Consider the following 24233-nt stretch of genomic DNA (forward strand, 5'->3'; position numbering starts at 1 on the left):
TGAGATGCTGAGAGCCTCAACTCCTCTCTGCTTGGCTGGAGCTGTGAGTACTGACTTGCTAGCATGTCCTGCAGCCCTGAGCCAGAGCCACACTTAGGGAAGCTTGGTGTGCTGCCACCACCCCCACCACTACCCCTCCCACTCCATTGGACAGGAACCACGGCCAACAATAGCTGTGAGGTTGCGATCTGTGGGCATGGCCTGGTCTTGTTCTACCTAGGGGCCAGACAAACCAGCCGCTTCTGGGAGCGATGCAGAGCCATAACAGGCAGGGGGCCTGCCTTAGCCTCACTGCAATGCCACTGGGCCTGGGCCAACTCTGTTCCCCTCAACAGGGCTGCTTGTCATGGGGATTGAGACAGGAAGTACAGCAGGTGCAGATTCATCCATGAGACTGCACTCCATGAACTATCCCCAGAGTCTGGTCATTGATGGCCTCCAGGACCACCCCAAAGTATCCCTTGCAATTGGTGAAGCTGGATGCCTAGTGTTGCGAGACATGGATAGGGGGTGTGTACTGTCAGTAGCTCCCCCACAATTGGGGAAGGTCAGGGCACCAAACCCCTCAATGACTGAGTCCACATCTGCCAGGAGGACGACCCTGCACAGCAGGATGTAGTTGATGGCTCTCACCAACTGGTGGTGGGCAATGAAGTGGGAGTACCATGGTGCAGCAGCCTGGCCTGCAACTCCCCCTGCACCCTCTGTCCCAGCACGCTCCCATCACCCATCCTGGCCTGGTCCCTGAAACCCCCAGCCCCCACCCTTCTAGTCACTGATGCAGCCCAGAGGAATGAGCTGCCACTGGAGTCAGGGGGAGTGCTGCAGCCTGTAAGAGTGACAAATGGAGAGGACACTCCATCCATGCTGCTGTCATGGAACAAACAGGAAGTGGCAGTTACAGGTTATAAGCCCTCCTCAACTTGCGAAGAGGATGCTGTGGCTCACTTTTTTTGGTTGGAGAAGTCACGTTCTAGAGGTCAGCTACCACCCGTCTCAAGCCAGGCAGCCCCTGGTCAATAAGGTGCTGACCCACATTTGCCTTCCTCATTGGGTGCATGGGGACAGACCAAAGATCAAAAAGATGTAAATGACAAACCCCCCACAAGACAAATCAACTTGCCTCAGGTTCAATAGCTGGAATGTACAGACCATGCATCCAGGACTCAGCTGCCCTGACCTTACAAACACTGACTCAATATGCAAAACAGCAACCATAGATCAACAGCTACACAAGCAGAATGTCAACATGGTTTCCTAGAGGGCAGCAAAGTTGGCAGATGCTGGGTCAGTGAAAGAAACCAACTACACTTTCTTCTGGAAGGGCTTGAGTTCAGAGGAATGCCACCTCTATGGAGTTGGATCTGCTGAAATCTATCAATATGCCTACAACTGACTCCAAATGTATTATATCCCTGAAGCTCTGCAACAAGTCAGGATAAGTCATCATCAGTGCTTATACAACCACCTAGGCATCATGCACCGAAGACAAGGACCACTTCTAATTTTCAAAAAGTTAGACTCCTTTCCAACTGGCGAACCACTGTACATCCTTGGCGACTTCAATGCTAGAGTTGGACAAGACCATCAGTCCTGGCCCGTCTGCGTCTGTCATCACCGTATTGAGAAAATGAAAGAAAATGGTCAAAGCCTTCTCAAATTCAACTCTCAAAATCAGCTCTGCACCACCAATATTTTCTTTAACTTGAAAGAGAGTCACTAGGTTTCATGGCACCACCCTAGATCTGGTGACTGGCATCAAATCGGCCTTGTACCGATATGTAGGAAACATCAACGCCATCAAAATACAGGCATACATCACATGCCACTGATCACTCCTTGACCATCAGCAGAGCTAAAATCGTCCCAAAGAAAATCTATGGCAAAGGAATGCAATAAGCCAAAAATCAATACTCTCAATAGCAGAGGCCCTGAAATGCTGTATCTTCACAGATGATCTCACTTGCAAAATGGAACACATGTGACCAACGAACCATTGATGAAACATGGTCAGTGCTGACAGATGCAATATACGACTGTGCCAAAACTGCCTTTCGAACACAAGTTCTCCAACAAAGACTGGATTGATGAAAATGCTGACATTCTTAGGCCTCTTCTTGGGAAAAAAAAAAAAAAAAGAACCACAAGGCACATCTGAACAACATGAAGAACCCATCTCAAAGCACAAGAGATCAACTTTGACACGCAAGATCTGTTCTCCAGAGAGAATCCAGGTGGTGTGTGAACAAGTATTGGACTGACCTATGTTCAAATATTCAAAAGGCATCTGATTTGGGCAACCTGAAAACCATGCATGATGGACTGATGAAAGCACTTGGACCAAACATTACCAAAGTTGCCCCACTGAAGCATTTAAATGGACAGGTGATCACAGACAAAAAGCTGCAGATGTCCAGATGGGTGGAACACTACTCACGGCTTTATTCCCATGAGCATATAAAAGAACCTGAACTTGATGTCATCCCAACTCTTCCAGAAGTGTTTGAGCTCAACGTGGAGCCTAAGGAGGAGGAACTTTCTCAAGCTCTTGATGTTCTGTCCAATGGAAAAGCACCAGAAAAATGACAGAATTCCAACTGAAATCCTGAAGGCAAACAAGGCTGTGCTCTTCACCTGCCCTCCAACATTTTTAGGAGTAAATCAAAGAGGAAGGGGATGTTCCACATGACATGAGGGGGATGCAAACATCACTCTATAAAAACAAAGATGACAAGGGTGACAAATAGTCTAGTCTATATTAGTCTAAATTAATCTATAAGGTGCCACAAGACCCTTTGTTGCTGTTACAGATCCAGACTAACACGGCTACCCCTCCGATACAAGGGTGACAAATGTCTTCCCAAAGAACTCCTCTTTGGTGAACTGTCATGTGGGTTGTAAACAAGAGGAAGATAAGCTAAGATTCAAGGATACATGCAAAAATGCCATGGAAAAAAATTCAACATTGATCCAAAAATCCTGGGAATCTATATCAGATTGAAATACCTGGTGATGATTGCTATGACTGGGCAGAGCCTTTGACAGTCTGTGCAAGCCACATGAAATAATTTTGTCTTAAGAGGAAAAACACTCAGATTCCAGAATTTGGAAGTAGACTGACTTGCAGTTATGGCAACTGACCCTGCCAATCCACTATTGGACAGATAAGCCACAAGAAAAGCAGCAGATTCAAACACTGCCCCTAGATCCTCACCCCAACTGCTAACCCCTGTCTCTTAAGATGAAAAGGGGTCATATCACAATTACTGCATCCATTTCTGGTCACCCTATCTGATTGGAGGGGAGAAGACAGGGCCACACAAATGGAAGAGGCATCCTATATAAAGAAAGGAAGAAAAGATTAGAATGATTTAAAATTAGAAAGTTGACAGCATGACAAAAGACGAAAACAAAAGTTACTGATTAAGAAAAACATAGGTGAGCTCTTATTTGCCCTCTCAAGCAAGTCATGGGGCTTCAGCACCCTGGGGGAAGAGGGGTTCAGTGAGCTCCTACTTGCCACTAAAAAGCAGCTCTTGGCACCTGGGCTGGGGCGGCTGACCCCTCAGCTAGGGTGTAAGGTACACTTGAAGAATACTAACAATTTTTATTTTAGTCAAGTAGCAAGACTGTTGATGTGTATTAACTCGGGGGGGGGCAAGGAGGCAATGCAGCAACAGCAGCACTCAATACAGAGAGCATAGATTTAAAGGATAACAAAGTTTTAGGCCTCGCCCACGCTAGTCAGTCAGGTCATAGTAAGGCGCACACACGGGTACCAGCAGAACTCACTACCCTAACCGCACCTTCACTGCGGGCACGGCGCTCGTGCCAGGGCCGTTAGGGCGACGCAGCACAGACGCCCCCTTATTCACACTCGCTCTTACTGGTCATTTTCACAGTCCCAGGCAGCCGGGAACGCGGGACTTGACAAGAAACAGCCAGCGAGACCTGCGCCCTCGGGGCTCCCGGTTGCGATGCAGCCCGTAGACAGGAAGGGGGCGCCGTGGGGGGAAGCTGGCGTGCACAGGACCGTACTGTAGGAGCTCAGCCATCGGGCAGGGTTGTGGGCGGCTTCTCCTCACTCTCCATCCTCCAAGCGGGACTCGCAGGGAATTCTCTGCGGCGAGGTGGCTGCCTGGGGAGAGAACACAACTGCGGCCAGCCGCTTCGGAACGAGTTTAAATAAAACGCCGGGCTGCGATTGGCGGGGGGGTGGCGCTGCAAGGCGATTGGCAGCTCGGAAGGGGCGCCGCGGTGGTGATTGGCGGGCGGGGTGAGACAGAACTGTGCAGTGATTGGCGGGCTGTGGGGGCGCTTGGCGATTGGCAGTGGCGCTACGTTTGAACTCGAGGCGGGGCCGGCTGGGCCGGTTAGTTCCGTGCTGTCACTACGGATCGTGCGGTTTCGCTGCGCTGCCGGCAGCTACTAGCTGATGACTGCAGAGCTGCTCCGTGCGGGAGCTGCCGCCGCCTGGGAGCTGAGCCCAGCCGAGAGCTCCGGGCGGCGGAGGCGGCGCTGGGCTGAGCGGGAAGAGGAGGACCCCGCTGTGCTCACTCTCACCCACTTCTCCCGGCCGCCCTTCGTCAGCTTCTGCAGCCTCCGGCCCGGCGCCTCCTGCACCCGCCGCCTGGCCGTAGACAATCCCAACCCGGAGGAGGCTGATGTTGTCATCGACCGCTTCCCGCCTCCCTCCACGGGCTTCAGCCTGGAGCGCCGGCGCTTCCTCATCCAGGTAAGGGTCCCTCCTCGCGCCTTTGCTGCTCCGAGGGCAGCCGCGCCGCGCCACGCTAAGCCCCCACCTCTTCTGCCGGTCACAGTAGCTGCCTAACCGGCGACCCCGACGCTAGGTCTGCCTGTGTGGGCCCGGGCAGGTGGAGCGGAGCAGCCTCGCCTCGCTCGCTGGCCTGCCCAGCGCCGCAGGCCGGAGCGTGTCGGAGCTTCTGTAACGCCTTTTGAGCTGCCTGTTTTGACTGAGTCACGCCGCTACCAGCTTTGCCTGGGAAGCGACAGAGCGCCCCCGCCCCATTGACACAAGCGCTCGGCTTCGGCCCTCTGAGCGGGAGGAGGCTCAAAAAGCTCAGGAGGACTTAAAGACTCTGTCCAGAAGAGGACAGTTAAGGGCGAATCCATTCACTCATCCCTGCGAAGAGGCGGTGTTTGGAGAAAGCGTAGGCTGGCCATGTCTATGGTTCACAGTGGTCAGGGTAGGTAAGATAACGGCCTTTTGTATCTATCGCTCTCATAGAGCTGGAAGGCATCGTGAGAAGTCAGGAGTCCGCTCCCCTGCAGGGCCTATCACCATCCCTAACAAATTCTTTTTTTTAAATGTAACCTGCTGCAGCCCCTTCAAAGGTCCTCTCAAGGATTGACCTGACACCGCTGTGTTTACAAGGCCTATGTGCTAAGGACTGAGCTAACCGTGAAGTTTTTTGTGCTTTGCCGTTCCTAGGCTAAAGATAAACTCTCATATAGTTGAATCATAAGGATTTGGTCATTGCTAGACACTAGTCCCAAATAGGAAGAACCACAGATGGCGTAGGCCGTTCTTTCAAGCCACCCTCCGTATCTCTTTATCATCCCATTTATTTATTTACATTTAGTAAAATGAGGAGCGGAATCTCCTGAAGAAGTGGCAACTGCCACGTTTTACTACCTGGAGCGCTAGTACAGTAATCCTGCGAGTTATGCAGAAATGCAACCCCTGTATAACTCGAATTTTCATGCAAGTTGAGGGAAGACAGGAACCAGGCTGGTCAGTTTCCTGGCTCCCAGAGTGGCAGAGAGCCGGTAACCAGGGGGAAGTCTGGTTCCCATCTGCTTGCGGGAGAAAACTGACCAGGTTTCCTGGGGCTTGCAAATGGGGGAACTGGGAATCGGGCACTGGCCTGGCTCCTGGCTCCTTGCTCTCCAACTTGCATAGAGGGGAAACTGACCAGGGCAGAAGCCTTGTTCAGTTTCCTGGCTCCAGCCTGGTTCCTGGCTCCCCTCTGCCCTTTACATACCGGAAACTAACAAGGGCTGCTGCTCTGCTCAGTTTCCCGGCTCTGCCCTCAAATATGGTGAAAATACAGAACTGGTAATGCTTGAAGTGCACAGAATGCGTCAGAACTGGCATTTTCCACTCTATTGTTACTGTCAGTAAAGCAGCAACATGCAAACTAGGGTAGCTCTTCCAGTATTTGGGGAGATTCTTCCCAGAGTTCAAGCATCATTTCAACAAATTAATTCTGATGCCCCACACCATCCAAAGTTGTGCTATTAGAATGTGAGAACTCTATCTTTGTTAATTTTCAGTGAGCTTATTGGTCTATCTGCACTAATTAATACACAGTGTAAAACTTGGATAGTTGAGGTAAATGAAAACAAAATTGTTTAGAAAATCTAAATAGGGCTTATTTTAAATTTTGCTTACATTCTATTAATTATTTAGTATACTTAATATTGCTCTTGCATGTCTTAAATAGGCTCTCTTGCTTAATGTACTGTCTTTATAGACCTTTCATGATCATTAAAACACACTACAAAATATGAATGTTAATTTTAGGAGGTTTTTCTGTTAACAAGTAATCAGATCTATCTTCTTATCTCCATTCTGTTGCCTGACCTCACTATTGAATATTTTGTACTTTCTCACCTATCCTGCATTATAATAACTTAAAATTAATCTAATAAGTTGACATTTAGAAGTTGAATGTGTATATTTAGTCACACAAACTCATATTATGAAGTGTGGTTGAAAATGTAAGCATTTGCAGACACTAACATTTTTTATTTGGGGCTTCTCTCTTAAATGATTGATTCTCTTCAGAATGTTTGCAAGTTCTCACAACGGTATATTTTTGTTTTTAACATGTCTTTCTTTCATAGCCTGGAGAAAGAATTTTTATTCCTATAACTTGGACACCACTAGAAGAAAAAAAAGTCCGAGAATTGGTAACTTTTATTGTCAATGACATTGTAAAATATCAAGCTGTGTTGCTGGGTGATGCTGAACAGCCGCTGAAGAAAAAGGTAAGAAATGTGTTTTTAATTAACACTAATTATTTTTGTCTTTTTTTGTTGCTTGCTTGTAAGTCCAAATTTTGCAGTGTAGCAGTTGTCTACTCATGTAGACAATTGTTTTAGAGTCTACACTATCTTAGAATTTGTTCTCCTTTGACCTGAAATAGCCCAAATCTTGTGGGCATCCAGGTACAATACAGAATTTTTCTTTTTCCATTTGGAAGTGGTGCAACATCTTAAGGATAAATTATAGGGAGTAACAAAGTGTCTTTAACTTATTTTCCTGGTTTATTTGATTATGGATTATATTGCATTTTATCCCCGTGCTTCAGCTATGCTGATGTGTTGTTTATGGTGTGAGCATTATAAAGTTAATGGTAAGGGCATAGAACATGTGGCTAGTTGTTACTTATTTTGGATAGATACACTTTAAAAAAAACAAACAAACAAAAACCTTAATCTCTCCCCTTCATATTAACGACTCTTAATGAGTTGATAGATGACCCATACAAAATTGTGCATAGATTAAGTGTTTGTTTCTTTCTTTCTTTTTGTGGTTTTCCAGAAGAGTCTTTGGGATGTTATTAAATGGAAAAACACATTAGAAGGATCTGTTTCTACAAAAGCTAAGAAAAAGCATTCAAATGTTAAAAATGTTAACAAAACCTTTCATGTTTCGAAAACAACAAAAACAGTTAGAAGCACCCTCCAGTCCTGTGAAAATCTGGATGTGTTAGGAGGCAGTGTGTCTCCAAAAAACAACTTGCTTATTCCTTTAGAAAACAAACTTCCTATATCACCTATCAGTCCTGTATTGCAAGAACATCACAATACCATTCATACACCTCTTTCAATGAGAAGATCTACTACGTACTCAGTTCTTGGTACGGTGATAAATGATGAATTACTGCAAGAAATACACACCAGTGACATCAAGAAACTTCAACATCCTAATGAGGAAATGAAATCCTCAAACGTACAGAGATCTGCTTCTGGATTAGTACAAGCACATGGATCAAATACACATTCACCTGCTTATGCTTCAGAATGGACGGCAGCTTTGCATTCTTCTTTGGGTCAAAGGAGAATTTTAAGTCCAGATTCTTTTATAAATGATAGTTATCAACTTAATGTAGAAGATGCTGCAGAGCAAGATGCTCCAATATTGTCGCCTGATCAGTTTGTAAAAGACAACATATTGCCTATAGAATCAGTGTCTCAAATCCATGAATCTGTTACACTGCCCTCGTTATCCACCAGTTTGGAGGCTTGTGTTAAAAAGAAGTTGTCATCTTCAAAATGGAAAGAAAATGAAAACATGCAGTCAATAAATGTATCTGTAGAAGGCGAGTTTTCAAACAGTGTCTTCAGTGAGAGACAAATAATGAAATCTCAGTTACTTCATTGTGCCACACCTGAACAAAATTGTCTTAGTTCTCTCTGTTCTGATAAATATCTTCAGAGTCATAGTCTCTTCCAAAAGGAACAACCAAAAAAATGTCCTGTGCTTTTGGCTACTGTCATCAAAAGTAAATCTACTGCTGTTGGAAAGAAGGAAAAGGAGACAACCAAGCCAAAATTTAGAAAACGTCATGATAATGTGATATGGGAAGATGAAAGTCGAGGAACCACACTTACAAAAGTAGAAATGCTCCATAGCCTTCCAGTTATAGATCCCATCTCAGGTGACACCAAATATCACAAAGAAGAAAGATATTCATCTTCCATTGGATCTACTTTACGCAGTCGCAAGAGGAAAAGTGAAGTATACTTAGAAGATATTAAAGCTCCAGCTACAGGATATGTGAAAGAAACAGAAACAAAAAGAACCCTTACATCTTGTGTTGACAAAAAAAAACATGCTGTAAGACCACCGGTCTCTAAGCATCTAAGCACAGAGAAACTAAACCTCAGAAGAAAAGCTGGTGAGTATTTTTCATTTGTTTTCTTTAAGTGTTGTGTTTCTTTTTTTATAACGTGTTTTCATATTTTGCCAAAAAATGTGAGAAGAGGCTCTCTAGAACTTCCAGCATTTCATTACCACTTTCTGCAGCAAGTATGAACTATTGTAGCAACATCTCCAATGAGGTGGTAGCAGTAAAGCATTGCTATAGAATACACTATCTGCATTCATTTAGTAGATGCCACTTGTTTGGCTAAATAGTCTTGCAGTGTGCTAGAAGATGTGCCTTATTTGGTAATGTTGCTGGAGAATTAAGTTTTTTGTCTAAGCGGCGTTGCTGCCTAATGAGCCCTGTATAGGGGATCAGGGCTGCCAGGCATGGAACTATCATGGCCATGGCAGAGGTGATTTTGGCCATGGCAGCTCCCCGCTAGGCCTGGAGGGGTGAGTCTCCTCCCTGGCTGCTGTGCCCTGGTGATAGGTGCCTTCTCAAAGTTCTCCCCCAGTTGCACCCAGCGGCATGAACTGCTGTAGTCAGGAGAGTGGTGCCCCATACCCAGCATCACCTGAGCTTCCACAGCTGGCAGAGAGGCACCTCTCATCTGGCATGGAGCTGCTATGGTAACAGAGGACTGGGGGGAGTAGCTCTTTCTCCCAAGGGAACTTGCATCCAAAGCCCTTTATTCCCAGTCCCATCACATATCCTGTGCTCCATCTCAGCCTCCTCCAATATCTCAAATCCTTTGTTTCCAGCTGTACCCTGGTCCAGAGCCCTCACTCCCCGAAACCCACACCCCTTTGCTCAAACCCACCACCTTGCCAAGGATTGTCCGTGTACAAAATGAATTTTATGTGTACCAATATGGAGGTGATATGTCACACACTATTTGTTTTGCAAGAGGACAAAACAAAACATTAGACTGTGGACAACTGCTAGGGAAGTACCAGATTTGCGTCCAGTGGCTTTTGGAGCAAAGCTCTGGTCCAGAGTAGTTTATTTTAACAGGCAAGAATTTGGGTAGAGGTACTGGATAAAAGAGATTTTAAGATAAGCTTTGGTGGGACTGTGGAAATTCAGCATAAAATCTAGCATGCTGTCAAGAATGTGAATATTCAGTGATAAGGTATTTTCAAAGGTTTTGCTTTAATGTCTCACTTGGTAGCTTTTAAAAGACCATTCACAATGGCTCACAGCTGTGATGCATTTCTGGTACCATAGATTTTCACATGTGGTTCTCTGTTCACCTTTACATTGGCTTACTTGGTAATTCTAGTTACACTAGAAAATTAAGTCCAATTTAAGGTCGGGGTGTGGTTTTTTTTTTGGCAACTAATTTTGTGAAGTTGGGGGTGCTTGTCCACATTGGCGCATGGAGTCAATGGAGTGCGTCCTCGTTGGGGCGGGCAGCTTCAACTTGGTCAGCAATGCACTGTGGGTACCCACCCAATGTTCCTACTGCCTCCTTGTGTTGATTAAGTTGGGTAGATTAAGCTGCCAGTGTCTGACAGGGTAAAGAAGTGCTGAGGGAGGTTCTGGGTGTGTGTCATCAGCTTCCCTTAGTGCACTTCTTTCTGCCCACTACCTTGGGAAAGCAATGGCAAAAATTGTTTTAGCGACTTTTTTCATGGCCATGCATGAATGTGAAACACTGGAGAGGAGGAAGGAGAAGATGCTGGCTGCACTCTGCTTTGTACACAGTAGAATGCTGATTCTGGTACCAAGAAACAAGCTCAGACTGGTAGGACCACACTGTTGTTCAGGTATGGGATGATCAATGGTAGCTACGTAACTTCCGCATGTGTAAGGCCATTTTCATGAAACTTTGCAAAGTATTTTCCCCTGTCCTGAAGCGCTGCAATACCAGAATGAGACCACCTCTCACTGTTCAGAAACATAAGAACATAAGAATGGCCATATTGGGTCAGACCAAAGGTCCATCGAGCCCAGCATCCCATCTGCCGACGGTGGCCAATGCCAGGTGCCCCAGAGAAGGAGAACAGAGACAATGATCAAGTGATTTATCTCCTGCCATCCATCTCCTGCCCTTGTTATGAAGGCTAGGGCACCATACTTTATCCCTGGCTAATAGCCATTTATGGACCTAACCTGCAAAAATTTATCAAGCTCTTTTTTTAAACCCTAATAGAGTCCTGGCCTTCACAGCCTCCTCGGGCAAGGAGTTCCACAGGTTGACTGTGCGCTGTGTGAAGAAAAATTTCCTTTTATTAGTTTTGAACCTACTACCCATCAATTTCATTTGGTGTCCCCTAGTTCTTGTATTATGGGAAAAGGTAAATAATTTTTCTATATTCACTTTCTCCACACCATTCATGATTTTATATACCTCTATCATATCGCCCCTCAATCGCCTCTTTTCCAAACTGAAAAGTCCCAGTCTCTCTAGCCTCTCCCCATATGGGACCCTTTCCAAGCCCCTAATCATCTTAGTCGCCCTTTTCTGAACCTTTTCTAATGCCAATATATCTTTTTTGAGGTGAGGAGACCACATCTGCACGCAGTACTCAAGATGTGGGCGTACCATAGTTTTATATAGGGGAAGTATGATATCTTTTGTCTTATTATCGATCCCTTTTTTAATAATTCCTAACATCCTATTTGCCTTACTAACTGTCGCTGCACACTGCGTGGATGTCTTCAGAGAACTATCCACTATAACTCCAAGATCCCTTTCCTGATCTGTCGTAGCTAAATTTGACCCCATCATGTAGTACGTGTAATTTGGGTTATTTTTTCCAACATGCATTACCTTACACTTACCCACATTAAATTTCATTTGCCATTTTGCTGCCCAATCACTCAGTTTGCTGAGATCTTTTTGTAGTTCTTCACAATCCCTTTTGGTTTTGACTGTCCTGAACAACTTGGTGTCAACGCACAAGTGGCAACAAGCTCTATGGAAACTTGCAACACCAGACAGCTACTTGTCAGTGGGCAATCAATTTGGAATGGGCAAGTTTACATTGAGGGCTGCTGTCATCCAGGTAGCCATGGCAATCAATACCCTTCTAACCACAGAAGACAGTGGCTATGTCTATACTATAGGCTTTTGTTGTCGAAACCTGGGGAGCGTCCGCACTATAAATGCGTTTTGTTGACAGTAACGTGACCGAACATAGCACATTCGTTGATGGACTTCTGCCTCTCTCCTGCGAGGCAGAATGCCTCCCTTGACAGAATCTGTTGACAGAATTGAAGTGTGGACACTCCACGTGGGGGTGGGGGGGAGGGTTGCTGTAGCCAACTAGGCACGGGTTCCCCAGAGACGAGGCTGCACCCAGAAGGCGAGTGCTATATTTGGTTTATTGAAAGCACGTGACACCCGCGGCGGGAGCCCTGGAGACGTCGCAGTCACCCGTGGGGGAAGACCCGACATGCCAGAGCTTCGCTTAGGGAGAGGCTCTGTAACAGGCCTCCTAACACTAGCTGATAAAGCTCAACTCATTAACATAAGATTGCCTAAAATTGCCTATGCATTCCTTATCACTATCTCTTGTGGCCTACTGCCAGCATAGCCTTGAAGTCTTGGCAAGCAAGCCTTGTTTCGCAGGTGTTGTAGGGCAGGATGAGTTGTTTTGCAGCATGTAGTCTTGAAGTATTGGCAGCGTGCTTCTGTATAAGATTCCTCTAAGGGGTTCACAGAGGGGTCGGACTGCTCTCATGAGACCGTTACAAGCTCTTCTAGCACCCTACAGTTGCTTTTATAGACAGGTAAGTCCTCCGTGGTGCTGGCCAGCTGACACTGGGAGACACCTGTCCACTGCAATCACAGCTCTATGCTCTCCACCTCCAGCCAGGCTTAAAGATGCAGGGATCCTTGGAAACCCCATGGGAGGAAGCTGAGAGTATGGAAGCAGCATGCTTGTCTGTACCACGTCCTTGGAGCCTCTGCAGATCTTGCTGGAATGGTAGAGAGCCACCCACCCACCGCTGCTGTTACTGCCCTGGCCTGAGGGACCCCTTGAACAGGATCTCTCCCTCCCCCGTCCCCATGCAAGGCCTGAAGTCTGAGAGTGCATGAGCATGGCCCTGGCGATGGATGTCCCCGCACAAAACTGGTTTCTGATCGAGTGGTAGATGTCCGGTGTGGCAAGTTTTCAGAGGGTGATGGTGGCCCTTTTCTACTTGGGGGTAACTGTCTGCAGGTTGGGGGGTCTTGTTTGCAGAGGGCAGGGGCAAGCCAAGCGCAGCGCTCCAGGAAGGTGTCCTCCTGCATGCGGAGGTTCTGGTGCCAATGCTGGTTGTCCCACTGGCCTATGGTGAGGCTGTCCCACCATTTGGAACTGATGGTGTACATCCACAGCTGTCTGATCACTTGGGGGGCGGCAGGCACGGGTGGGGCCTTGGGGCACTTAGGGTGTGCTCACCAATACCAATACCAGAAGACAAGCAGGATGAGGTGCTGCAGAAGCTACTGTGTCTTCATGGCTAACTGGAAATGACACAGTCTCCTTCAGCAAGTATGTGAGCCCTGCACTAGCTATGGCGTCCCTCGTGGAGGTGAGCAAGCCTCAGCACGTGCAGGGATCAGGTGTTTGTGGAGTGGTCCCTTTAAAAGTGTGCCTTGCTGGTACTCCTGGAAGGGCTTGCTAGCCGTGCAACCCTGTCTGTAGGGTTCTGGGGCCTGTTCAGTCGAGAAAGCAACTGGGCAGTCTGGATGTTCTCTGTTGACAGAGCCGCAGAAGTTTTATTGGGAGATATCTCCCAAACAGCAGTGACTTCTGTTGACAGATCGCTGTGGTGTACACATAACCAGTGACTCTAGGAAATGTGCAGCACATTGTGGAGGGTTTTGTCGCGAAGGGGTTCCCTAATTGCAGCTTGGTGATAGGAATGTGCATTTCAGTTACCTTGGCACCAGACCACCTTGCCACAGAGTACATAAACCATATGGGGTACTTCTGTATGGTGTTGCACATGTTGCTGGATCAGCAGGGTCATTTCACCTCCATCAATGGGGGATGGTCAAGTAACTCTGGTTAGTTCATAAAGCTGATTGGCTTTATTATTCTTCCAGTAGCAGAAAAGTATGTGAGCTATTGCAGAAAGATAAAAGTGTCAGTGTTTCTAATCATGGATTTATGTTTTGATGTTATCTATAATCTGGAAACATACGCTGTTTTGACTTGCCATGATCATTTCAGTCTCTGAGTTCTCCTGAACCCATATTCCCTCCCACACCTTACCTTCCAAGCTCCTACCCCGGTCACAATCCCTTTATTCACCCAAAGTCCCTCTCAGACTCCATACTCTGTCCTGCTCACCAGTCCCCTACTCCAAGCTTCCTTCTGCACCCAACCTCCGTCCCAGACACGGCACTGCCCTAATAGAAAAGTGCAGCTTTTGACCGCTTAACAAAACCTTGTTGTGAAAACCCATCAAAAACTGTCTCTGCATGTGTTGGTATAATTGTCTTTGCTGAGCTTAAATTGCAGTTAAACTGTATATCTTCTCAAAAAACTTGCTCATTTCTTAAAAAAGGTGTCCAAGTTTTATTAAATGTGCAAATTCACCCAGTGAACTGAAAGTTAGGCTGGGGATTTCCTGCTACTGTTTAAATGCCTGTAAAGGCTGTTGTAGGTGGAAATTATATATCTATATGTATCAGAACCAACCAAATTCACCATCCATTTTTTGTCAGTTTCATTGTAGGATTTTAAAAAATAATAAATTTCCTTGTATCAGCTTTTTAAATTTCAGTGTTGTGATGGTAGGAGTTCTGACTCCTGACTCAAAGCAGAATTGCAGGATGAGGGAGAGTTGCAATGTTGCATTAGGTGGGATTGCAATACTGCTACCCTTCTGCACTGCTGCTGTATAGTTGGACAGTTAGAAAACAGCAGTTGCTCCCAGCGGCTGCACAGAAATAAGGATGGCACGATGTGGAATTACCATCTTTGGTTCTATATTGCTGATGGTAGACGACTGCTTTCAGAGCTGGGCTCCTGGCTGCAGCCTCTGCTTTCTGGCCACTCTGCTCAGAAGACAGCACAGAAGTAAGGGTGTAAATACTGTGACCACCCTTGTCATAGGGTTATACAGATATAACAGCACAGTGGCAGAATGAAGAGTCTGTATCATGGCAGGAAGTTGAATCCATGAACCTCAGGACACCCAGGTCTCCTGGGTCATAGGCTAGAACTCTGCCCGCTCATCCAGATAAATGGCAGTGGATTAAAATTTGGAGCTTTGAAATTTAATACCTTGTGCTGGCACTAGTGGGAGTCACTTAGCGTGGGTATTTTCTGAGAAAAATCAAAGTAACTTTTTTTTCAGTGTGGGAAGAAACATGGAATGCAGCAGTGATTTTGATAACTTGCACTTTGTTTTGTCATTCACTCTTATTAAAGTTGCCAACAAAGCAATTTATTCACTTCCTTTTATCATTCATTAGCCTGAAGACTTATGTATAATAGGCTTACGTAGCGTCTAAAAAACTAATAATTCTGTCAAAAATTACATTGAAATATTGGTTTGACTTGTCCTTAAATAAGCTAAAAGATGGAAATTTAAGGGTAAAAATAAAACCTCTAGAATTATGGAATTTTCTATAGTGCTTTAACTCTACCCAAAATGTTTGAGGTTGGAAAAGAATGTAGTTTAGACTATAAGCTTTAACTTTTTTCTTTATTGTTAGTGGTAGTGGAAGCTTCAGTGATAAACTAGTTTTTATTGCTAGCATATGATGATTTTAACTTTTTTAGGTTCATTGACTAAAACTACCAAAAAACCAAGTAAACCTGTTGATGGTGTGGCACAGTCTCAGCTGACCTTCATAAAACCACTAAAAACAGGTAAGCGAAGACTTTCTCTGTCCATGAAAATCGGGGTTTTTGTTGACTCAAATGTTGTAATTGAACTGGGCAAATTGTTTTGCTGAATAGCTTTTGTCAAAAAGTGCAGTTTTCATTGACCCAAATCTGTTTGTGAATTCTGTCACATAGTTATGACTGAACTCAAAACGTACTGCTAAATGAAAATTAAACAATTTCAACATTATTAGAAGGGGATTTTTTAAAGGAATGGAGCTAAAAATGGCAGGGAGGAGGTGGTGATAATGGTGAGTCTTTCCTTCTAACTTAGTGCAATTGTGGGCAACACTTGGCTGCAAGCAGCTCTTCGGGAGAAGCCACAGGCAGGCTGCCGGACAGGGGACGCATCTACACTAGCAAGTTCTTTTGGAAAATCAGTCCCTTTTTTGAAAGAATGTGCATATGGCTGCGCCCTGCAATGTGCTCTTTCGATCCGAAATCCAAAGACCATGGCAATTCTGGAAGCCATCATACTCCTTGAGAATGTAGTTCTTTGTTTCCATTGTTTAAAAAAAAAAAAAAAAAAGCAACAGACAAATTAAATGCCTAAAATGTGTCATTTTGAGATAAAGCATTTAGTTCAACTTGAAATGTGTTTGTAATGGACAGTGAATCAAAAATCAGTAATTCTTGTCTTCTAATAACATCTTTTTCTTGGTAGACAGATTTGATTTTTGAATACATTGATGGAGCAGAACTGCTGTGTGACAACAACAAAAAATTCCGCAAACCTTTTGTTTTTGAGAAATAGCTTCCTTATTAGGCATATTAATACAGATCTCTGAATAATGATTCGTTTAAGCTAAAATATTGAACCATATTTTCCCCATGCACTAGAAGCAATGCGAAGCCTGCGGGGTATCCAGGGGTAATGGAGCAGCTGAGGGAAAGGGAAACAACTGCGGGGAAGAATACTGGGTGTGAATGTGGAGAGCTGTTGGGTGTGGGTGGGGGCAATATATGGAACAGGTTTTTTGGGTGGGGAAGAGAGGGGAGTGAGTGTGAGGAGGAAGCTTCCCTTGTGCAGACTCTAGCTGACCTCAATGCCCCTATTTCCCGGAATAGCTCTGCATCCCTTTACCCTCTACTTGTGTCTAGTCAGTGTAACCCTGTGCCTCCACTCTCATTCAGCTCCTGCTGAGTCTGTCCTCCACTAGCCCTTCTGAGCCTCTCTCTCATCTCCCCCTCCAACCTTCCATCAGCCTTATGTTGTCTGTCCTCCCCATAGCCTTGTGTCCTGATCTGGCCAGACAGGTGTCTGAAAGTAGGCAAGCTTTTTCTGTTCCCTAGCTGGTTCTAAGTGGCTGGTGTATTCTAGCTCTACAACTCCCTCTGGTGGTCAAAATGCAAAACTGCAGCAACTTTTCAGCAGGAAGCTTTTTCTGCCCCAAAAATTAAAAATATGCATGGCTCGTTGATTATGTGCATGCATAATAGGGCATAATCCTCCCTCCCCTCCAGGAATATTTCATATAGGCAGAAACGTGACGATCATGCATGTTTCAAGGTTTTTCAGATTTTCACTAATCAAGCACAAAAGCACCAACTATCAATATTGGTAACTGTCTATTTTGAAGAATTTTAGTTGAAGATAACAGCAAATACAATAAAGATGGCATGTGGCTTCCAAATGCTTTCCTCATAATTAACTTGAGTTACTTTCACAAAAATGACAAGTGAAGTAGAAGTGCCCATCCTACTTCACGATTTTGCCATCATTAATAATTAATTATACTTTGATCTTCATCCGTCTGTGTAATCTTTTTCTCATTAAGTCATTCCTAGGCATCCAATGCCTTTCGCTTCTAAAAACATGTTCTATGATGAACGCTGGAAGGAAAAGCAGCAGCGGGGCTTTACCTGGTGGCTGAATTTCATACTTACGCCTGACGACTTTACTGTAAAAACAGAGAGTTCACGAGGTAAAGTAGATAAAGTGCACTTCTGCTAAATCACAGAAATACTTTAATGCCAATACATAAAATAAAACTTGATCCAGGAGTCTCTTAAAATTAAAATCTAGGGGAGGAATGAAACCATTAGTTAAAAGCTAGTATAATTTTAGGCTTTCATTAATTTATGGAGGGTGTGTGTGTAACTTTTTTCAATTAGATTAATTTTTGATTGTGAGGCGGTTGGTTTATTTTTCCTTTCCCATCGGCTTCTGTCAATAAGATTGAAATGAAAGTTTGTTCCATTTGTATTACTTTTTTCAGAGATACTTCAGTAATTGTAGAGATACTACTTAGGTTTTTGTATCAGAGGTGGCGCTGAAGAAACTTCTGAATGCTGTTCTTGAGTTTTATGTATTTCTGTTTTTTTCCACGTTCTCTAAGCCAATGAGTACTGACTTCAGAAATTGTACTTTCTTGTGGGGAGTCCTATTATACTAGTATGTTTATGTATTTGTGCATTTGAACAATACATAAAATGATAGTAAAAACAACTTCTATAAAACATGTTAATTTACAGTGTTACATTTATAGACTTTTTTTATTCCCTTTTCAATTAGTAAATGCAGCTGCACTTATCTTGGGAGCAGAAAATCATCACAAAACTAGTGTTGCTAGAGCACCAACAAAAGAAGAAATGTCCCTAAAAGCTTATACTGCTCGATGCAGGTTGAATAAATTACGACGTGTGGCTTGCCGTTTATTCACGTCTGAACCAATGGTTAAAGCTATTAAGAAGCTGGAGATTGAGATTGAAACTAGACGTTTGCTAGTTCGGAAAGACAGGCATCTCTGGAAGGATATTGGTAAATTTATTATTTATTTATTTATGAAGTATTTTTGGTAATATAGAACTGAGTTACATTATAAGAGTAACAAGTAGAAAAGAAAAATCTCTTCTACCAACTGGTTTAAATGGCTTAAAAATGTTTGCTGAATTTAACATTTCATCATACTTTTCATTCATTGCAGGAGAAAGACAGAAAGTTCTCAACTGGCTTTTATCTTACAATCCTTTGTGGCTACGTATTGGTCTTGAAGTAAGCAGTACTTCTTTTGTATTTTCTATTGTAAAGCTTGTGACAAGAGTGTATCTTAAGATCAGCTGTAACTGGCAGGCGGATTTGATTTATTAACACAACAATTTCACATTTCCCTTTAATTCATGGCTGTCTTTTGTAAATTGCCTGGTCAATTTTGAAACAAGTGCTCTTATTTGAGATATCCTGAAACTAGAAACTTTCGTTTTGCAAGGCCACTTAAGGATAACAAGGATTCAAACTGTGCTTTGCATAAGCCATCTTTTATCCATATCATTTTATTGTGGACATAGTAAGCTATTGTCTGCTTTACTAGTGTGGTTGTAGGGTGCAAAGCAGGGGAAGCAGGCCACTGTCCTGAAGCAGGTGGAAAATATTTTGGACATTCCCTGGAGCAGTCCTCTGCAAGGAAAACCCACCTGTGCTGGATGTGCTGGTGTGTGGGACCAGGGTCCTCAGAACTTGGGAACCACATGGCAAGCGGGAAGGGTTTGATTCCAGCCATGTGGAAGGCTGAGTAGGGGAGAGATCCATGTAAAATGAAAAGAAATGCGGGGGAAAAGGGAAACAGGTGGGGAGAAGGCCTGGAAAGCCTTCCAGCCACACGGAGGAGGGAAGACATAGCACCCGCCAGCCATGTCGTGCAGCAGTATGGTCCAAGGAAATTCAAAAGGGCAGGGAGTATTGCAAAGGAATCCAATCCAAATTCACATGCTTCTTTAGGCTGCCAAAGACATCCTCCTCCTAAGAATAATAGATAACGAAAAAGAAGAAATGTTCATCCTGTGTGAGCACAAACCTGGAAAATTTGCCAGAATGCTGTGTGCTGCTGTGATACCAGATCACTATGTGGTTGCCAGGCATGACAAGGTGTGCTACTGTGGAAGCTGCAAAAAATCAGGCTTGCCCAAAAACCTCATGCAAAAATACAAGAGTACCTGGATGAGGCCTTCCTGGAGATCTACAAAAAGGATAAGTGCTCCCTACCCAGAAATATTAACAAGCTGTCCTGGGGGTGGGGCATAGATCCATAGAAAACCTATACCTATGTGCAACCCACTTGTAGCATTCAGAGAAAACTACTCACCAGAACAGATGGGTTCTGGGGGCTCAGGGACCAGCTTAGAGTGGACCGGCTCCAGGTTGATGGTGAAGAGCTCCAGGCTGTCAGGAACAGTTTCCTTGCACCCCTGCTGGTTGCCTCTGTTGTCCCCTCCATTGGCCTCTTCCTCCTGGTCCCCCACCTACCCTCGGCTTACTCTGGAACAGGGCCTCCTGGAGAATCCCAATTAAGAATGGGCAACATAGTCAGGTCCCCCCCCAAGAGTCACGTGCAGATGTTCATATGGTGGCAGGTCTTTGGAGACCACCCAGACCACTGGTTGGCTTTCTCAGACTTCGTGCTAGGCCTGCCAGAGTTCTCTCACCTGGCATTGTATAGAGTCCTAGGAGTAACCTCTGGTGATCATCCTGTGCGACATCTTCTCAAATATGTCCACATTTCACTTGGACAGCCAAAGTCTTCTGGCCACTGACTCTTCTCCCCAAACAGCAAGAAGATCCATAATCTGATGACTCCATGCTGGAGCTCTCTTGCGGCCCTGAGAACTAAGCAGATAACTACCCTGAGTGCTCATTATTGCAAGAGATGGCTTGTGGTGTGATGTGATGTGATAGCTTCTGGGTACCCCTTATATTTACTGGGCTTGCTGGTGATGAATTCAGATTTGTGGGCTTCCTTTGACCTCCTTCCTGCACACCTGGAGAGCAGCAGAGATGGAAGTGGCCATGGTGGGTAACCATGTAGCATTGCGGATACAAACAGGACACTTTTGAAGGCTAATAAATTTAATTTAAAGACATGGCACTTTCACACTAGTCTTATTTTGAACTTTTAAATTTAAACTTGACACTATGTTGAGTAGATTTCCATGGTGTTGTGTAAATCTTAGTGCTCCCTAGAATTGACCTAATGGTATTTTCAGTGAAGACCATAACATTTTAAAATTGATCTGTCTTAAATTCAACTTTATCATGTAGTGTATACTGTTTTGCAGATCAATCTGTTTTTAAAGAAATGGGCTGGATCCTAATTACTGGATAGAGAAAAAATTCTTAAATACTATATTACTCTTTATTTTGAATATTTTCTAAAGAGATACAATTGTGATAATTTTTTTAATTTTAAAGAGTTTGCTTTATTTTTGCTCTTTCTCATTAGACTGTTTACGGAGAACTGATTGCTTTGGAGAGTAATAGTGACATTATGGGTTTGGCAACATTTATTCTCAGTCGCCTGCTTTGGAATCCTGACATAGCAACTGAATACAGACACCCCACTGTACCTCACCTTTATCGGGATGGTAACTACTTATTTTTAAAACAGACTATTCATACCATTTAATGTTGCATTCATAAATAACATCTCTATGAACTGAATATTTTAGGTCATGAAGAAGCTTTGTCTAAATTTACACTGAAAAAATTGCTGCTGTTGGTCTGCTTTCTTGATCAGGCCAAACAGGCTAGAATTATTGAGCATGACCCTTGCCTTTTCTGCAAGGATGCGGAGTTCAAGGTAAAGTTTGATTGTCATTTATTTTATCAGTGTTTTGATGTTTTGAATGTATGGCTTTATATGCATATAATATAAAGTTGCTTTTTTATTGTTATGACTTCAGTACTGTTCGCTCTTCAAATCTTACAGGAGGTCACTATGTGTAAAACTTACCTTCAGGACTTGGGAAGTAAACGTAACCAATAAAGATATCTCGAGAGTCTTGCATTAGAGGTCCTTTCCTTCTCTTTCTAAGATTAAATACCGTTCTGCCACAGCATTCGTGACCTGAAATTAAATCTTCTTGTATTTTGGAAGTTTATCTGAGGTGGTCTTCTAGAATATTCATTTCCAGAAAGATAGGCTGCATGTCCCATCTGTTGTATCAGATGCTTGATTAATAAATAGCCTCATTTACATTGAACTAAAAACCTATTTTTTTACTTTAGCCAGTTGAAGTCATGGTATAAAATTCATATATGATCTAGTACTTAGACTATAGCACTGTTTAATAAGTTACATGCCTAAGTAAATAATATTCATGTATTAAGGATACAGAGCGCAAGGTGGGTATGATAGATTAATGAAAGGCAGTGTGATATTTTTCTTGTTCACTAGGGAAGTTAGGAAATCAGTTATATATCTGTGTCAGCGTTAGAATATTGTGGGCGCATTTTAAATGTCAAGAAGAGATATTAAGTACTTGAATTTTAGCATCTTTATGTTTAGAGAACTAAACAACAAAGCTAAAGGCATTTAGGGAAAGGGGAACCAAAATGTTCACTTCTTCTAAATTTTTGATATATTTTTTTCTCCCTTAGAATAGTAAAGAAGTTCTAGTGGCATTTTCACGAGACTTCCTGAGTGGTGAAGGTGATCTTTCCCGTCATCTTGGCTTCCTGGGGTTACCTGTTAGTCATGTTCAGACACCACTTGATGAATTTGACTTTGCTGTTACAAATCTAGCTGTAGATTTGCAGTGTGGCATTCGTCTTGTGTAAGTTGATAGAGAGTGACTATATTTGTATAATCCTTTGTAAACTGATCTAAGGCACTTAATAATGAAGGACATTTCATATTTAGGAGAACAGTGGAACTTCTCACAAAAAACTGGAGTCTCTCGAAGAAGCTAAGAGTTCCAGCAATAAGTCGTCTTCAGAAGATACATAATGTTGATGTTGCCCTTCATGCTCTTAAAGAGCAAGGAATTCAGTTGAAAGATGAGCGTGGTAAGAACTGAAAAATAGTACTAGAATAACTATGCATTTAAACATATTTTAATAAGTTGCTGTATTTGATTTTTAGGTGCTTCAATCGAATCTAGGGATATTGTGGACAGGCACAGAGAGCGAACTTTAGCCCTGATGTGGAAAATTGTCTTTGCTTTCCAGGTATTGCATAAAGTGTGTAGTAGTAAAGAATTATAAGAGATTTTACAAATGAGGGGCGATAATGTATGGCTTTCAACAAGGGAAATGTAGTATTCAAATCTGGATAGCTCTGGCTGGGTGACCCATGAGAATGAACTTCTGTAGACATCATGCCTACTATGTTGAAGTGCTTTAGAACTATTAGATATGTTGGTGAGCTAGGCTGTAAAAGGAAATACCCTTCAGAACTCTTTAAATTGGGCTAGGTACACTTGTCCTTTTTTTGTTATAATATCTGGCACAAATACCAAAGGTTAAGAAAGCGATAGCAATAGTTAGGTAATTTGGCTGCAGAAATTGACTTCTTGCCACCTTCTGAGCAGGTCTTTAAGAGCTACAAAAATAGCTCAAATAGATGGGTGTATTTAACACCACTTCCAAACACTTAAGCTATGTCTACGCCAGCCCCCCCGCTTTTCTAAAGGGGAATGCTAATGAGACATTTCTGAATATGCTAATGAGGCCCTGCAATGAATATTCAGGGACTCATTAACATAATGGCAGCCACGGCACTGATAAAGTGCTGCTTTTGATTGTGTGCGGCTCTTCCACATGTGATCCTTTTCGAAAGGACCCCCGCACACTTCAAAATCCCCTTATTCATACTTTCGAAGTGCTGCGGCCACTATGATGCTAATGAGACACAGGATATTCATTGCAGCACCTCATTAGCATATCCTGAAGTGTCTTATTAGCACCCCCCTTTTGAAAATGGGGGGGACTAGTGTAGACATAACTTTAAGGAATGTTCCTTTTGCTGGACAATTGGAGGAAGTGAATTCTAGATCTGTGGCTCTTTTACCTGACATACATATATCTCTAGCATCAAAGAGGTAAAAGCTAAAGACTTAGTCTGGATGCTATTAAGTATATCAACAATAGGCTACGTCTACACTAGCCCCAAACTTTGAAATGGCCACGCAAATGGCCATTTCGAAGTATACTAATGAAGTGCTGAAATGCATATTCAGCGCTTCATTAGCATGCGGGCGGCTGCGGCGCTTCGAAATTGACATGGCTCGCCACTGCACGGATCTTCCCAACGGGGCTCCTTTTCGAAAGGACCCCGCCTACTTCGAAGTCCCCTTATTCCTGTGAGCAGATGGGAATAAGGGGACTTCGAAGTAGGTGGGGTCCTTTCGAAAAGGAACCCTGTCGGGATGATATGCGCGGCGGCGAGCTGCGTCAATTTTGAAGCGCCACGGCCGCCTGCATGCTAATGAAGCGCTGAATATGCATTTCAGCGCTTCATTAGTAAACTTCGAAATGGCCATTTGCATGGCCATTTCAAAGTTTGGGGCTAGTGTAGACACGGCCATAGAGTCAAGGTGTAGGTATAGCCATAGTAGAAGAGGGAAGAAGAATTTAGGAGAAACAAATTGGCTGAATGGCAAAGTTAAGAAGGTTCAAAATACATTTTACTTGAGCCAAATAAATGTGCTCTCAACAGTGTCTGTACAGCTTAAGCAAATCCAAGTGGCAGGCATATAAATTATGAAAATTAAAGCATAAAAT

The 24233-nt window shown here is 43.8% G+C and overlaps 1 protein-coding gene across 1 annotated transcript in view; it reads left to right on the forward strand.

Moving 5' to 3' along the window:
• The first annotated feature begins 4435 nt into the window (after positions 1–4435).
• The window catches only part of ASPM (assembly factor for spindle microtubules), a 71854-nt gene continuing 52056 nt past the window's right edge, over positions 4436–24233 (forward strand). The window contains exons 1-12 of the mRNA XM_075003296.1: positions 4436–4735; positions 6871–7014; positions 7571–8930; positions 15632–15721; positions 17515–17661; positions 18252–18497; positions 18664–18731; positions 20953–21094; positions 21179–21309; positions 22110–22285; positions 22372–22517; positions 22594–22679. Of these exons, the coding sequence (XP_074859397.1) occupies positions 4436–4735; positions 6871–7014; positions 7571–8930; positions 15632–15721; positions 17515–17661; positions 18252–18497; positions 18664–18731; positions 20953–21094; positions 21179–21309; positions 22110–22285; positions 22372–22517; positions 22594–22679 (3036 nt within the window). The remainder of the gene's footprint in view (positions 4736–6870; positions 7015–7570; positions 8931–15631; positions 15722–17514; positions 17662–18251; positions 18498–18663; positions 18732–20952; positions 21095–21178; positions 21310–22109; positions 22286–22371; positions 22518–22593; positions 22680–24233) is intronic.

This window comes from Carettochelys insculpta, chromosome 9, assembly GCF_033958435.1.
Source record: "Carettochelys insculpta isolate YL-2023 chromosome 9, ASM3395843v1, whole genome shotgun sequence".
Lineage (NCBI taxonomy): Eukaryota > Metazoa > Chordata > Testudines > Carettochelyidae > Carettochelys > Carettochelys insculpta.